This window comes from Notolepis coatsorum, assembly GCF_963971535.1.
Source record: "Notolepis coatsorum genome assembly, chromosome: 3".
NCBI classification, from domain to species: domain Eukaryota; kingdom Metazoa; phylum Chordata; class Actinopteri; order Aulopiformes; family Paralepididae; genus Notolepis; species Notolepis coatsorum.
The window spans coordinates 96,386,602-96,404,821 of NC_140167.1; the positions used below are offsets into that span (position 1 = coordinate 96,386,602).

Genomic DNA, 18,220 nt, shown 5'->3' on the forward strand with positions numbered 1-18,220 from the left:
GTGAAAGGTTAACCTTCTGTAGTGTGGTAGTGAAAGTGTTAACCTTCTGTATAGTGTGGTAGTGAAAGGTTAACCTTCTGTATTGTGGAAGTGAAAGGTTAACCTTCTGTAGTGTGGTAGTGAAAGGTTAACGTTCTGTAGTGTGGTAGTGACCATCTGTTGTGTGGTAGTGACCATCTGTAGTGTGGTAGTGACCATCTGTAGTGTGGTAGTGAAAGGGTTAAGATTAGGTATATCGGCCGATATTGTCATTAAAATGTAATATCGAAAATTATCTGTATCGGTTTTCAAAAAAGAAATTTAATATTTCTTTTTTTTACATTTATTTTACCTTTATTTACCCAGGCAAGCAAGTAAGAACAAATTCTGATTGTATTTATTGTCAAAAGTATGCATAATGTTGTGTTAAATCCACGACAAGAGATATGTAAAGTTAATTACCTGAAATTATTCCATTTTTGGGGGGGGGGAAACCCTGCATATATCGGTTGATATCGGTTGATATCGGTATCGGAAATTAAGAGTTGGACAATATCGGTATATCGGATATCGGTAAGAAAGCCAATATCGAACATCCCTAGTTAAGATGTGTGTTTATATAACGTGCATTAAAAGGCTTTAGTTGCCCCACAGCTTGATTCTTCTCAAACCACAGTGAGCCTCACCTTCCACTGTGAGCTGCGCTGCGCTCTGTGAACCCCCGGCCATACAGCGGTACTGTCCACAGTCCGTCCCTACCAGGCCATGGACGGTCAGCGCCGCCCGCTTCCCTTCTCTCTTCATGCTGTACTTATTGGAGGTCTTGAGAGCGGTGCGACCTTTGAACCAACGCACCACCCTGGGCGACGGGGCAAAGTCGCAGCTCAGAGTCACAGAGTTGTTCTCCTTAGCCTCCACGTCTTCCAAATGCTTGGCCACCTGAAGGGGGCGCTCTAGAGAGGACGAACACGAAAACAAGTTACGAATTAATAAACATTTTCACAGAGAGATCGATGGATGAGAACATTGAGATACTTGGACACACGTTTGCATACGATGATTAACCGACGTAACTGAATGGATTCCTCCTTGAGAGAGTTCACACACTAAACCTGTTCAGATGAGGACCGGTGCTACTCAGACTTGGACCATAGTGGTAAAAAAGAAAGGCACTGGAGAACCGGATCATCTTCAGAGTGAAGAAGACACTGTTGTGTTGAAACGTTGACTTTTTTTTGCACCATATCAACGTTTTTCTAAAGATGATCCATGTGCTACAGTACCTACCCTTTTCAAATAATGGATTCATGATTTTATCCAGAAAGATTTTAACCTCACCGTTGACAGTGAGCTGAGCAGTGGAGCGGCTCTTGCCGGTGATAAAGAGCACGGGCCCAGACATGGAGCTGTCCGTAGAGGTGAAACGGAGGCTGTGGACGGTGCCCTCCCTGTCGATTCTCACCGCGGAGCTGTGCTCCAGCACCTCCCCGCTCAGGGTCCACCTGGGGGGCCTCCCTGACCTCAGGTTGGTCTCCACCTGGAAGCACGCCGCCTCCGGCTCCGTCACCTCCAGCGAGCTCATCCCCTGCACGATCTTGATAGCCTGCTCTGCACGCACAGCCAGGACACAGTTTACTACCAGTCACACAACCACCACTGACTCCGGCTAAGATCAATACAGATCAGTTGGTGTGTACAACACAGTGAGTAACCTATCATCTCTATTATCTTGTCATTAGCAGTATTGGGTTATAATGTGAGGATGTTTTTCATGTGTATTCATGTACTGAATTTTAAAGCACAGCATGAGTTGACAACAATTCATTAACAGGGTTCCCACAGACATTGCAAAATGAAATTAAAGGACTTTCAAGTACTTTTCCAAGCACTATTTTTCATTTTAAAAGGGCATTTAAAAGGATACAATTCACTTTTAAATGCAGTTTTTTATAGAAAAATACAATATGTATGGCTTAAAACCAATTTCCAACTATTAGTTACACTTTAAATAAAAAATATGTATTTCTTGATTCAGAATTGTTTTTTATCATGGATGAACAAAATGTTCAATGCGAATGGTTGATTTGAATTTCAAGGACTTTTTAACTCATTGGACGCCAGACCCGATGATAGTCGGGTTAACTCACCATCGCTTGAGCATGGGTTTTAATCGCTATTTCTTTTATTAGCGATATCTATTCATTTTCATCCATCCAACCTGATGTTATTGTTGGGAATGGGTCTGAGCTCGCAAAAGGGCAAATACCGCCGCCTATTGTCTCCCGGATGGTATTGCACATCATTGGAATCCCTCTGGCTGGGGCTGTGCATAAAAAAAAAGGTCCGGTCCAGGTTTTCCTTCTCAGGCATGCAGTATCCCTATAACACATTGACTGGGGACACTCTGAGTGTGGATTATGTGTTTTGGATATATAACATTGGATCAATATTTGGAATGGCGATCAGGAATTGGATTAATCTTTTTGCAGGACATCAGATGTGAGGTAAGGACTCTATGTTACCAATCTTGGGTTAATCAGATGTTTCTTTCACAGCGATCACAACGTGTCTGTGTGTGTGTGTGTGTGTGTGTGTGTGTGTATGTGTGTGTGTGTGTGTGTGTGTGTGTGTGTGTGTGTGTGTGTGTGTGTGTGTGTGTGTGTGTGTGTGTGTGTGTGTGTGTGTGTGTGCGCGTGCGTGCGTGCCGTTGGCGCCGACCAAGACACGGATAAGCGTTTTTTCAGCCCGCTTCTGTATTGTGCATGAGGACACATATAATATCGATAATCTAGCGTTTATTTGAAAACTATTCATAAATCAAGCGACAAATGGCACGATTTCTAACTAATTACATTGAAGCTCGATTTATATTGATATTCATCACGGTATAAAACGGAAATGTACAGATGAAAAAACAATCCGTTTTGTACATGTTGACTGCAAGCAACTCATTGATAAGCGACGGGTGTATTAGACCCATAGCCATAATTTAAGATCTATTTTAAGCACTCGCAAATCTCCCACTCCTCCCATTGATTAAAGCGGTGGCGCTCTACCGCCCTCTGGCACACTTAAGCGGTGGCGTCCAATGAGTTAAGCGCCTTGTTAAAAAAAATAGCTTTTTTCAAGGAATTCCAGGCCTTGGCTTTTTTTGGTCACAAATCAAGCACTTTAAGCACTGAAAGGACCTTGTGCGAACCCTGCATTAACCCTATAGCGATTGGCAGGACAGGAGGTCCAGAGCGTCTCTCACCCTCCACCAGAAGACGGCAGGAGGTCTCGTCGTCTCCGGCGTCGCAGGTGTAGGTGTCCTCGTCCGAGGAGACGACGTCGGCGATGGTCAGCTGCCGGTAGACGTCCTGGCTGAGCAGCTGGTACTTGTGGCTCGGCAGGAGTTCCCTCCGGTTCTTGTACCACCGGACCGGAGCGTTGGACCGCGACACCACACACTCCAGCAGACCCCGGTGGCGATACATGGCTATCTTGACCCTCAGAGGTCGCACTATCTGGACTGGCAGCTCTGAGGGAGGTAGAGGCGCCGGCCTGACGGTTACTGCTACACATCATGAATGAATGAATTAATTAAGGCTGAGACGATATGCCATTTGGAAGAATCGATAAATCGGACCAAATTATCGATAAATGTCGATTTTTTTTAATTATTATTATTACTAACACTTTCAATGCCGACGACGAGATTTATCGTTAGTTCATGCCCCCTGTTGAGAGCCGACAACACTAAATGTCGTTTTTTTATTATTATTAGCGATCTGAATTCATATTTCATCAACCGAGCCTCCCGTTAGTACAGCAGCCTCTCTCTGAGCTCCAATGGGAAAATACCGCCCCCTATCGTCTATCCCTGTGTAACTTCACCCCATTCGATTACACTGGTGGATGTGTGGGGGGGGGGAGCCTCCTCGCTCCACTATGCTGGCGAGGGATCTGATGAACAGGGAAGTGATCGCGAGATGGAAAACAACCTGGAATATATATTTACAGTAGCCAATAATCAATCAATAAACGCGATCGATATTTGGAATGGCGATCAGGAATTGGAATAATCTTTTTGGAGAACATCTGATCTAAGGTAAGGAGTCTATGTTACCAGTTTTAGGATAATCTGAGCTATTTTCACTGAGATAACAGCGTGCCCCGTGTGTGTGTGTGTGTGTGTGTGCGCGTTGATCAGGAAATGAGAGAATCGATTTCTCAGCTCGCTTCTATAGCGTGCATAAGTACACATATACTATCGATAATCTAGCGTTTATTTGAAAACGATTAATAAATAGGTCGAAAAATTACAACGTTTCTAGTGTATTCGAGAATATTCCAGTAAATGTCGTTTTTTGACGGAATCTTTCTATTTTCCTGAAATTTTCGAGAAAACGATGCTATAAAACGGAAATGAACAGATTAAAAAACAATCCGTTTCGACAATGTTGATTGCAAACAAGTCATTGATAAATGACGGGCAGATTAGACACATAGCCATAATTTAATACATATATTATGCGTTTTTAACGCTATTGAAGTGGATGCTGGCATCCACCACGTAAAGGACGACACCCCCTGCCAGCTCTGAAAGTGTTAATATATATATATATTTTTTTAATTATTATTATTTAAACAACAAATTTATGTTTATTTTGCAGCAATTCTTTGTCGTTGCCGCCATCTTTAGTGTTACAGATTTCCCCATTCAAAACTACAGTGATCCTTCTCATTTTATAGTCTTGCTGTTGTGAAGGATCAGATTAAACCGAATATATATATTTATTTATATATATATATTTAATTGTATTTGTATATCGTTTGATATCCCCTGTATATTCCTTGTACAATATGCACTGAATATCCCTTTAGTCTACTAAACAGCCCATAATAGTTTCATTCTACCATTGGACGAGAACCTGGCGCCAGGTTGCCATACCCCTAGGTCCAAGTTCAATCGTGCCGCCCAACATGTCGTGGCAAGCCCCGGTTCCGCGCAGGAATATGTCGGGCGAAATACGAATGGTACTATTTGTTCATAGCGCATATATATATGGCGCAAGTAAAGTAGAACTTTCTTTTTAGTCCAGTTCTTTACCCTCCAACCCTTTACCCTTTACCCTCCAGAATAGGCATTGAGATATCGTGTAGATTAATAGTTGAATAGTCATAGTTTGGCACTATACCGTCGAGTTGGACGTATTCTATTAAGCTAATAATAGTCTATTTATGTATGGTGCATCGTTCGGTTAGAGTTCTAAAGTTATCAGTACCCCCATCGTTCCTGACGTTATCTGGACGCTTAACCAGGCTGGGCAGACCCCTAGTGGTGCTTGCATCCGAGGAGCTCCGGGCCAGGGCGACTGGACCTGTATATTGGATTATTCTACCCGGACGACGGCGAGCCTTCCACGGCTTGGATTATGCTTTGGGTGCTTTGATTATTCCATGGATAAAGGCCAACACTGCGGAGTGTTGGAACTACCCCCCGGAGAGGACGCCAGGTGAGACGGCGCTCTACACCAGTGAGGTCGCCTCACGTCTCTCCGTTGTGGACCGGCAGCTACCGTCCACCAGAGGGTCCAGCTGTATTCGTCTGCGGACCGAGGTTCTGTGGGCACCGTGTTCAAGACTTTGAATTCTCCCAAGAAACTGTCGGCCAGATGGGATACCGCCAGCGGCTTCTCTAACCCCCCCCTCCTACTGTCTTACAACCAGCGGGACCCCCCCCCCCTTAGTGTATCTAGCTATAATCATTTAAGTACCATCGCTATAGTTTCCTAAATATCCAGGTTGTATACTTACTCCCTGTGTAACCAGAGATTGGACATTCAATGTTGATTTACCTACGAATACTCATTTGCCATACAAGTGCATATTTCAAACCATAAGTGTAAACAAGTGAACGTTGTATATACCTTTTGCTATATTAAACCTTCGATTTGTACATTTGTGTGGATTCGTTTCATCAGGTGGGAAAGTGTTCATCATACTTATATCATGTACTGGATGGCCAGAAGTTAAAGTACAAGAGGTGGTATTAAATACCATATCTAACAATACAGTCAGGGAATTGTACCCCTCAGTTACACTTGCAATTCACCTGAATTTACATGAAATAGGGATGTTTTAACTAAAACATGCCACAAGACCTAGTATTTTAGTATAGTATAAAGTATTAGAAATAATTTTTTTTAAAGATATATATTTTTTCTTACACATGAAAAAAAAATCACGCAGTTATCGATAAATCCATAAGTGGTCTCAGCCTTAGAATGAATGAATGATCATTACATTTATATAGCGGTTTTCTAGACACTCAAAGCGCTCCCCACAATGTAGGGTGGAAATTGCCTCCTTCACCACTGGGTAGCACCCAACCTTGGGCTATGCAGGCTCAATGGCTGCCATACACTGGCACCCGGCACACATCACACTACACAATGGCAGAAAAGCTCAGGAGACAGGGAGTGATATCAGCCAATTAAGGGGGGGAGGATGATTTAGGTGGCCTTGATGGCAGAGACCTGATTGGGAATTTGACCAGGAACGTCAGGGAACCCCCTACTCTTTGCAATAGGCACCCTGGGTTCCCGCTCCTCCCGGGCAGCATGTCGAAGTGTCCTTGAGCAAGACACTTAACCCCTAATTGCTCCCAATGAGCAGGTTGGCACCACCTTGCATGGTTGCCTCCGCCATCGGTGTGTGAATGGGTGAATGTGAGGAACAAAATTGTGAAGCGCTTTGGATAAAAGCGTTATATATAAATGCACCATTTACACTTATAACAAATCAAAATGATGCATCTGAAGCTCAAAAAATTATACTCATGACATTTATACATTTATGACTGAATTAAAACATCATCGTACTGTATCTTTAAATGAATATGCAGACCTGGTGTGAGGTAAATGAAGTGTTGTTGTGAATCACCTTTGACTGTAAGAGTTGCGTAGGAGGAGACCCGCTCTGCTGTGAACCTGATCTCCCCGGCATGCTGCGGCCTGACAGACGTGAACCACAGGGTGTGAGTTTTACCTGCAATGAGATCAAAGCAAATGTACATTATTTAAGCCTCTGCTCTGATTGGCTACATTTCTCGATGAGGGCAGTTGAACTTATAACATTGAAACTACCAACAGACTTTTCTATAGAAATATCAATCATCATCAAACCCACAACCCACACAGAATAGGGAAAAAAAGACAAACTGCAGAAGTATATTAATAGACTTATGATGAAATTATGCTGATTGCATTTATACATACATAAGTACATGCTGTGTTCCCCAACAGCAGGGATAGGCTGCAGAGGAGCCTGAGGAATCTTCTGGTTTGGTTTACCAACAACCTGACACACATGGCAAGAGCGGCAATATTGTGCCACATCTGACTTTAAACCAGGCCAACAAAAATGTCTTAGCACACGATCATAAGTTTTCCTGACTCCCATGTGACCAGCAAGATCATGATCATGTGCTAGATGCAGTATATCAGGACGATACACGGCTGGAACAACAATCTGAAACACACTGCCCCAGTCATCCAGACTGGACAGGTTAGGTGGTGTCCACTTTCTCATGAGCACATCATTGCTAACAAAATATCCTTGAGACGTATCTATCATTGCATCCTCTAAAACCGCCTCTTCAAAGAGGGACGACAAGGAGACATCCTTATTTTGCTCTAGTACTAGCTGCTCATGAGACGGTATCACCTTACCAAAGCTCTTATCAGGGTCACTTTTCAACTCAACAAAGAACGTGTCACTAAGTGTCATATCACAATCTGAGTTACCAACAACATGGCTGTCACTTTTGACCTTTGACATTGCGCGTGTTACAGCACACACAGGGAACACTCCTGGATGTTTCTGTGCCAGCTCATAAGGAACCTCAGAAACTACAGGGATGGGAATTACAACTGGAGTAGCCAGCACTTTGCCACCGGCCAAATCGTTCCCTAGAATGAAGGACACACCTTGTATGGGGATGTGAGAACACACTCCTACAACAACATTGCCTGATACTAAGGGAGAGTTTAGCGAGACCTCCAAAGCCCTGAACAATGGCACCGGAATGCAATGAAGAATCTTCCGAAAATGGCAAAATCCCATCCAGAATGAGAGACTGAAAAGCTCCTGTATCTCTCCATATTGTAATAGCCTGCTTTGACCCTAGTGCACCAGCCAGGGAAACAAATCCATCCATCATAAATGTTGAGGAGCCCTCTAGCTCCCTGTGCGCACCTTTGATACTTCGCCCTCCACCCTCTATAGGTGTCCTGCCTACGGTTTCTACCAGAACCACAGTTTTTACATTTTTCTACTTAAGCACAGGGCACCCAGCAACAATATGACCAGGCTCCTTACAGTAAAAAAATATAACCCCCTCTGGGAATGCACTAGCAGAACCACCTTGCCTAGGAGTCGAAGTAAACCGACCAGCAGACACAGATGCCGGGAAACGGCTCCCCTGAAAAGGACGCCTACCCCTGGACTCAACACGGCATTCCTCTACAAAGACATGACAAACAGGACACAGCCATGAGCGGTCGCAAATTCCTGAGCTCCCGGAGCCCTTGTCAATACAGCAAACAAAAGAGATTTTGCGCACATTTTCTCCTCGTTATGTTTTGGATAACGGATTCGTACCTCTACTCAACGATGAAGCATAACCAGACAGAAGAGGAGAGAAGAGCAAAAATAGAAAAGGAGGTACACAGCGACTTTTATTTCCAAAACGGCACGGAGCACAAGCACCTGGCCGTGGGGACAGCGACCGTTCACGCAACATTAACGGCCAATCCTGAAAGAAAGAACAGACCCCCGAATGGCAGAATGGACCGAAAGACCTTTTTGTCCCTTATCCTGCTACTCTCGGGAGACATTCATCTAAACCCAGGCCCGGTCATGACCAGAACTCAGGCGAGAAGACTTGGTCTGGCAGCGCAAGAAGCGAGGGAGGTTACCATCGCGACCAATATCAACAACTCAACCTGTGGCTACATCCACTGCGCGGACGGCAACTCTCCCCAAATGACGCCGCAGCAGACGAGCACACGTGAGGCAGAGACGAGAGGAGGTGAACCGAGGGTCGAAACCATGACGACCATCCCGACGCGGGATTTAAACATCTCGACGCCCGATAGCCGGCTAGCCAGCGGAGCTAACGGCGAAAACATCCAGGAACAAAGGACTCTGGACCGAGTCCTTTGTTGTACCAGCACGGCGCGGGTCCCGACCCCCCCCTCCCCCCTTCCCACCCACGTCAACAAAGCCCCCCCAACCGGCAACCCCACGGACAAATCGCCTGATAAACTAGCCAACCTAGCCAGGCTGGCTATGTTTACCAGCCCAGGAGAACAAAAGGTTGCCGCCAGAAAAGACAGGACAAAGGACTCCCCCTCCCCACACACCAACACACAGACCTCACGGAGACAACAACAAAGCCCCCCCCCCTCCCTCCCCCACAGCAGCACCAGAAGACAGTTACCTGGAACTCAAAGACATCAATAACACAGCTAATAAAAACGGACTACACATCTTTCACCTTAATGTAAACAGCATTAAGCATAAGCTGGACGAATTAAGAAACCTGTTTATGAGCGGTAAGGTAGACATAATATGCTTTACTGAAACTAAACTTGATCCATCTGTAACAGACCCTGAAATAGAAATAGAGAACTATACTATAGTCCGTAATGACAGAAACCAGTATGGAGGTGGTGTTTGTATGTACATACATAAGGACACCAAATTCATTACCCGTACTGACCTTCATCATGAGACAATTGAAACCGTATGGGTGGACATTTTATTTGAAAGGGCAAAATCTGTTCTAGTCGGCACAATATACAGACCGCCAGATCAAACTGGCTTTTATGATACTCTGGATGTGTGCTTAGCTGGAGCTGAGGATGCGGAAAAAATTCTTATTGGGGATTGGAACACGGATATGCAACAAAAAAATGCACCCGTCTTCAAATCCTTCAATAGGTTTTGTGATCTGCACGACCTCAGCCAACTAATCACCCAACCCACAAGGATATGTGAATCAACTCAGACTACCATTGACCTCATACTGACCTCTGACAAGTCCAAGATCTCCAGTAAAGGGGTTATAGCATGCGGGTTAAGTGATCATTACATGATATTCTGTACCCGCAAAAAGCTAAAACTAAAGGCTGGCTGTCACAAAACAGTCACATCTAGAGACCTCAAAACCTACTCTAGCGAGGCCTTTAACCTTGAACTGGAGAGTCTGGACTGGTCAGATGAACTCAATGGTACACTGGTTGAAGAAACTTGGCTTGGCTTCAAAACCAAATTTTCATCAATACTAAACAAAATGGCCCCCCTAAGAACCACCAGGGTAAAAAATCGCGCTGAGCCATGGATGCACACTGAAATACTGACCGCTATGAAAGCCAGAGACAAAAAATGCTCTGAGTTTCGTAAAAGTCAGTCAAAGCTTACCAAAAGCACGAGCAGTGAACTCCAAGACCACGTGACTGAACTCAAACTAGAAAGAAACAGACTAAGAAATGACGTAAACTCCATGATCAAAACTGCTAAAAAAAATTTCATCAATGACAAAACCGAGGAAAACAAAAATAAACCACGTGAACTTTGGAAATTACTCAACAATCAACTAGGCTGCAGTAAAAAACTCAAAACCAGGTTCTCAAACATAAACATAAAGACGGACAACACGCTCATCACAGACAAGCTGGATGTAGCCAATTACTTAAACACTTTCTTCACAAACATAGCCACAACACTGGTAAACAAACTACCCTCCCACTCAGGGCAGTATGGGGTAGAACACATAGTAGCATACTACATGAACCTAGGCGTCCACAAAGACGACTTCAAACTGGAAATAGTAACTACAGATGAGGTACTCAAAAAACTGAGCGCCCTCCAACCAAACAAGGCCACTGGCCATGACAACATCCCCTCCAAATTCCTCAGAGACTCAGCAGCAGCCATCACCCCAGTCATCACACACATAATAAACCTCTCCATAAAACAGGGACACGTCCCCAAGGACTTCAAAATTGCAAGAGTAACACCCCTGCACAAAAAGGGCAGCAAATTAGACCCGGGTAACTACCGCCCTGTTTCTATCCTTACATCCATCTCGAAAGTCATGGAAAAAATAGTATACGAACAGATCGAAAAGTACCTCGCGGAAAAAAATCTAATCTACGAATTCCAATCTGGCTTCAGAACATCCCACTCCACTGACACATGCCTTCTCTACTTGAACGACCACATCAAACAAGAGGTGGACGCGGGCAAATACTGCGGCATGGTCATGCTGGACCTACAAAAGGCCTTCGACACTGTCAATCACACCATTCTGATTGACAAGCTAAAAGCAATTGGTTTTGATAGTTTATCAGTGAGCTGGATACAATCCTACCTGGAGGGGAGGGAACAGATGGTGGAAGTAAACGGTACCCTATCCCCCCCCCTCACAGTGAGCTGTGGTGTTCCACAAGGAAGCATACTAGGACCGCTACTATTCCTAATTTATGCAAATGACATGTCGTCAGCTTGTGACTGCAACTTGTTCCTGTTTGCGGACGACTCAGCCCTGCTGGTCTCTGACAAGAACAAGTTACAGGTTGAAAAAGCCCTCAGCTCGGAACTAGGCAAAATCTGCATATGGCTCGCCGACAACAAACTATCATTACACATGGGCAAAACAGAGTCCATTCTCTTCGGTTCAAATAACAAACTCAGCAAGACCGACGGCTTCTCGGTTACAGTGGGTGACAATATTATCACAAGGAAAGATGAAATTACCTACCTGGGTTCCATCCTAGAGGCTAATCTTTCCTGTGACAAAATGGCATCCAATGTAATAAAAAAAGTCAACCAACGAACGCGATTCTTGTACCGGATCTCCTCTCTGGTAAACAAGAATACCCTGAAGACTCTAGCAGGAGCACTCATTCAAGGGTACTACGACTATGCTTGCACCTCATGGTACCAAAGCACCTCAAAGGCACTAAAAAACAAATTACAAACATCTCAAAACAAGCTAGTCAGACTACTACTTGACCTGACTCCTAGAACCCACCTCACCCCTGCCCACTTTGACAACCTAGGATGGCTTAGAGTAGACGACAGAGTACAGCAACTTGCAATGGGCCTGGTCTACAAGATACACTACGCGACCAAGGTACCCATGTACATGTCAAAATACTTCCCAAAGGTCAGTGAATACCACGATCACAACACCAGAGGGAGCTCCACAAATCATGTAAAACCCAGATTCGGCTCAAACAAGGGACTAAACACGTTTCGCAATTATGCCACATCAATGTGGAACGCCCTACCTAAAGCTGTAAAGGAATGTGAATCACTACCCACCTTCAAAAACACTCTCAAAAAACACCTACGTGAGACTGCAATTCGAAACTGGCCCCTACAAATGTCCTAACCTAGTTGTACAGTAAATGACCAAGTAAGGCTTTGTCAATATTCCAATGTACAGTGTAAAATGTGTGTGTGTCCCCTTCCCAACCCCCCCCCCCCCCCCCCACCTCCAATGTACAGCCCTCACCCAACCCACCCAACCCCACCCCACCCAACCAACCTCCTCCAATGTACAGTTTCTATGCCAAATGTATATACACTCCTTTTCTGGACACTTTTGTATCACAAACAGTACTGTATTTGCAAATCTGATATGTCATAAATGTATAGATGTAGCAGTACTGTCTATCTGTATGTCATGTATGTCATATATGTTATGATGAATTGAAAATGGGGGACCCTGATGTAAACAAGACGAAAGTCTTTCTCTGGTCTGCATCCCCTTAACAATTGTATGTATTGAGCTGTACTGTACTGTACCCATTCTGCAATCTGTTAATAAACTTTTCAATCAATCAATCAATCAAAGACGGATTTGTGTGTCAACACAAACTCATCAGCCAAGACAGCAGCGTCGCCTATCTTCAATACCTTACGCTCATTTAGATGCGTGGAAACGGTATCAGGAACACAGTTTTTAAATTCCTCTAGGAAAATCAACTGTCTAAGCTGCTCTCTTGACTCTGCTTTTCCAAATTCAACATACGACTGTCCCTCCGACCTGCGATAGCCTCTAAAACGCTGACGATAGGCCTCTGGGACTAACTCATAAGCCCTCAATATGGAAGCTTTAACAAGCTCATAGTCAGCACTTTGTTCAAGGGACAGAGCAATGTGCCTTACAAACGAGAACACACTGCAGCAGCAGCGTCCAGGCCGTATTAGGCCACTTCAACGTGGTTGCCACCCGTTCAAAAAGGGGAAAATACCTATCCACATCCTTCTCAAAAAAAGGAGGCACCATCCTAATATTTTTGCCGACATCAAAACCGGAACGCGACTCTGAATGCAGAGAACCTGCCTGCAAGGCAGCATGCTTAAATTCAAGCTCCTTCAGCGCACGTTCATGCTCTAGCAACTTAAACTCACGCTCTTGTTTTATCTGTTGTTCCCTAAGCTCACGCTCTCTCTCCTCTCCTCTTGTCGTAGCTGTTGTTCCTTAAGCTCACGCTCTTGTTGCTGCTGCTGTTCCCTAAGCTCACGCTCTTGTTGTAGCTGTTTTTCCTTAAATGCTAACTCCCTAGGCCCCCAATCAATGGCAACACCTTCCGCCACGCCAGAGAGTTGTGGAGACACCTCAGACAAAAGAGGCTCATCCACCTTTGCCACAAGCACCTGCTCCTCAATGAGTATAGCCCTCAAAGTCCCCAAGGCAGTCATTTTTAACCGCTTCAGGGCTCTACGCTAACCTTTTTCCCAAGGAGCACACAAAGAAATTTAGGAGCACCCAAAAATATTTAGGAGCACAGTGAAAATATTTCAAGTAACAGAGTTTTTTTTTTTTCAAAAATAAATGTATATTTGTACTGTGCGTGCATGTGTGTAAATTAGCTCTTGCTACAACCCTGCATGTTTACATTTTGTATTTTGTACTTGATGTACATGTGCTGTCCCTATCAAATAAACTCATGTGCTGTCCCTATCAAATAAACTATCAAATCAAACTACTGCTACAAAAGGTTCAGTCACTTAACTTTAGCTTTTGCCCCTTTTATGCATACAATGCCTATGTTTTGGCTGTGTTGCTCTTCTAGAAAAATAATCCTTTCAGGGTTGCCTATTGAAATACTGTACACCTCCAGTACAGAAACATTGTTTATGAGTTTGCGTGTCAGGTAGACCATTGATTGACAGTCGAGTCTGCCAATTACATCACACCGCTTGCACTCCGGCCGTCCGGCGCTGCAGCTGGACCCTATTGCCCATCTCTGCTGTTGATAACGCTAGCCAAGTTATTATACACACAGATACACAGTGGGCCAGTGAATTTGGTGTAGGGGTGTAACAATGCATCGATCCTAAGGGGGAAATTCAACTGCATCGATTTGAAAATGTTAGAATAGATTATCGCAATTTTAATTGTACACGTTATGTTATTGCCTTGTCCGTTACAGCCAACACACCGACATACGCTACTGCATCAACGTTATGATTAACAAAGCAAGGCATTCGTTTTGTTGCATTAACGTTATATTACTATTGCTATCGATAAATCTAGGTGTTCTAAAATCTATTGCTATTGGTAAGAGAGATACTATAATAAGTTAGTGTCTCGGAAAACGAGAGCCCTGATCGCAATGGCGGAGTTTCAGGAAGTAAACAAGCAAAATGAGACCTTCCGATTGGTCATTTGCTTTATTTCCCATGAAACCAGTCACTTCACTCTACTGTGATTGGACCGTTGGCTTGAGTGCAATGTGGGACTTGTAGTTTTTTAACGATTCTCAGCGGAGAAATAAAAAGTACGACTGAAGGCTGTAATCTGCAGTCGCACACCGTGCGCGTAATTGATTTTTGAGGTTCGCACACATATATTTTTAGGGGCATATGCGAGCAATATGGTCGCACTGTAGAGCCCTGCGCTTCTCACTGGCAGTAAGCTCCACATTGTAGTGCACAGCAAGCTTCAGAAGCTGCTCTTTGGAAAACCTCTCCAACATCTCGTCAGAAGGGTTCTCAACAAAATCCTTTATGGTAGACATCCTCACTGTACCAGCGCCACAAACTACTCACTTTAGAGTTACCAAAAGCTGCCAAAAGCACCCTAGCATACACACAGTTTACCTGAAGAACCACTAAGGAACCACTGAAGAACCACTGAAGAACCACTGAAGAATCACGAAGAACCACTGAAGAACCACTAAAGAGCCACTAAAGAACCACTGAAGAACCACTAAAGAACCACTGAAGAACCACGAAGAACCACTGAAGAACCATGAAGAACCATAAAGAACCACTGAAGCACGCTGAAGCACCTCGCAGGGAGGAGTCGGACTGTCGGAGGATACTGTGATCGCAGACATATTGTAGCCTGTAGTAGGCCTTGTGTATGTATGTATGTAAAAAATAAAAAAGAATAGCATGCATGTTGCCATATTACGGTGTGTGTGAATTAGTGCGCAAATTATTAATCATACATCAAAATAGCCTAAGTTTATTATTATACACGATGATGATACAGAAAATTACAGAAAAATTAGAAATGCATCGCAAAAATAGCATTTATTTTCAGTATTTTAGAGACCCCCCAAAAATTCACAAATCATGTTTTCAGGGGAGCTGAATGGCCAATGGCTCACCCAGCTTACCCATGGTTCGCACCCTGCATACATTCACACATACTGTGGTAATGGTATACATACATTCACACATACTGTGGTATACATACATTCACACATACTGTGGTATGGTACTGGAGGAAAGTCTCTGCCAAGGTACTGGGGCATATGCCCATATTAGGAAGTCCGAGGAGACTCCTGGCAGAGCAGAGCGCGTCAGCACTAATGCAGCGCACCTGTGCCAGACCCGCCCGGGACAGGTGAGCTCAATCAAAGCGCAATTAAGCAGGATAGAAAATGGAGACAGAGAGAAGGAATCAGTGGAGTAACTATGGTGAAACCTGAGAGGAGGAAGGAGAGAAAGAAAGTGGAAGAGGGGAGATATAGAGAAGAGGAGGAGATTGCCGTGTGTGTAACCACCCAATGCTGTGTACAGTATGACTGTTTTCGGAAGGAGATCCCCGCTGTGTGCCAAACCCTTCGACCGCCTGAGAACCTGCTCTGGTCTACTCTGAGGACGCGACCCCGGTCAGACGCCTCTGGTTTTAGCTCCGCAACGATGTACACACTTTTAGCTATTATGTTTGTTTTTTCTACTTTTTTATTTAAAGCAACACTGGCGGGTACGTCATACGACCGTCAGACACTTATGGACCTGAACCCCGGGCTCAAAGAGGAGTTCGGAGACACTTTTGACCTAGAATGGCCAGCAGAAATCAGACGGGAGAATGGCGGCAAGGAAAAGAACAAAGGCCACGGCAGGAAGAGACACAGAGGGAGACGTGGAGGTATCAGACTGAGACTAAAAAGAGCTGCTTACCGCCCAGCAATTCCATCCATCTTTCTGGCGAATGCCCGTTCGTTGGAGGGTAGGATGGATGACCTAAGGGCGAGGGTCCGGTTCCAACGGGAGATGAGAGACATCAACATCATATGTCTCACGGAGACATGGCTCACGTCGGCGACCCCGGACAAAAGCGTATCTCCCTCTGATGCCTTTACAGTCTTACGTGCAGATCGTACCGCTGCCTCAGGAAAGACCATCGGCGGCGGGGTCTGCCTCATCACGAACAATTCCTGGGTTAATCCCGAGGGGGTGCATGTTCTCTAAAACTCGTGTTCCCCGGACATGGAACATCTTTCTATTCTGTGCCGTCCGTTTCATCTCCCGAGGGAGTTCTCCGCGGTCGTCATGACCGCCGTATATATTCCCCCACACGCGAATACGGGCAAAGCGCTGGGAGAACTACACGATCATCTCAACAAACACCAGATCAAACATCCAGATGCAGCGATGGTAGTAGCCGGCGATTTCAACCAGGCCAACCTGAAGAAAGTGATGCCGTCCTTTTTTCAGCACATCGCTTGCTCCACCAGAGGGAAAAACACACTCGACCACTGTTATTCCCCGTTCAGAGCCGGATACAAGGCAGTAGCCGCTCCGCCATTAACGGGGTCCACAAGCTCGAGCGACCACGACTCCATCTTGCTATTTCCGGCATATCAACAGAGATCACGTGACGCCGTCGTGTCACGTGAGACAAAGAAGTGGACCGACGAATCAGAGGCCACGCTCCAGGACGTGCTTGCAGACACGGATTGGGAGATGTTCAAAGGAAGCGCCAGTGACGTCAGCGAGCTCGCAGACACAGTGGTGTGCTACATTACAACAATAGCCGATGGTATTGTCCCCAGAAAAACGGTGCGGATTTTCCCAAACCAGAAACCGTGGGTGGATAGCACTATTAGAGCAGCTCTGAACTCTCGTACCACCGCCTACAACCTGGGTAGAGAGTCAGGAAACATGGAGGAGTATAAGGCTTCAGTCTATACTCTACGCAAGGCTGTCAAACTTGCTAAGAGGACATATGCTGATAAACTGGAGACACAAATGGCACAAAACGACACAAGAGGATTATGGCAGGGACTGAAGACAATAACTGACTATAAAGTCAGCGCCCCCTCAATGGGGAGCGACGACGCCTCCCTCGCGGACAAGCTCAACATCTTCTACGCTCGGTTTGGTGTAGACAGTGGCGCTGCTGGCTCTCCGGCTAGTGACGTCACTGGCGCGCCGGCTGTTGTGGAGGGGGGGGGGGGCAACCGCGGGGGGGCGGGGACACTCTCTCGTTGTCGGAACACAGTGTGAGAAGAGCATTTATGCAGGTGAACACCAGGAAGGCTGCTGGCCCAGATGGCATAACAGGACGCATACTCAAGACCTGTGCCAACCAGCTGGCCCCTGTGTTCACCGCCATATTTAATCAATCACTGGCGGAGTCAGTGGTCCCTGCCTGCTTCAAGATGTCTACCATCATCCCTGTGCCGAAGAAGCCCTCCCCAACATGTCCAAATGACTACAGACCGGTGGCACTCACCTCTGTGGTCATGAAATGTTTCGAGAGGCTGGTCAAGGACCACATTTGTGCCTCCCTCCCCAGTGATATGGACCCTATGCAATTTGCATACAGGACAAACAGGTCCACCGACGACGCGGTCTCCCAGGTACTGCACAGCACCCTCTCGCACCTTGACCGTCAGAAGGGGGGCTATGTGAGACTGTTGTTCATTGACTACAG

General features: G+C 45.3%; 1 protein-coding gene across 1 annotated transcript in view; it reads right to left on the bottom strand.

The window, feature by feature from the left end:
- Positions 1 to 18,220, bottom strand: part of obscna (obscurin, cytoskeletal calmodulin and titin-interacting RhoGEF a) — a gene marked incomplete at its 5' end in the record, with an annotated part of 182,792 nt that overhangs the window by 153,174 nt on the left and 11,398 nt on the right. Inside the window, 4 exons of the mRNA XM_084311315.1 lie at positions 666 to 932; positions 1,318 to 1,587; positions 3,233 to 3,499; positions 6,907 to 7,011. Coding sequence (XP_084167441.1) covers positions 666 to 932; positions 1,318 to 1,587; positions 3,233 to 3,499; positions 6,907 to 7,011 — 909 coding nt within the window. The remainder of the gene's footprint in view (positions 1 to 665; positions 933 to 1,317; positions 1,588 to 3,232; positions 3,500 to 6,906; positions 7,012 to 18,220) is intronic.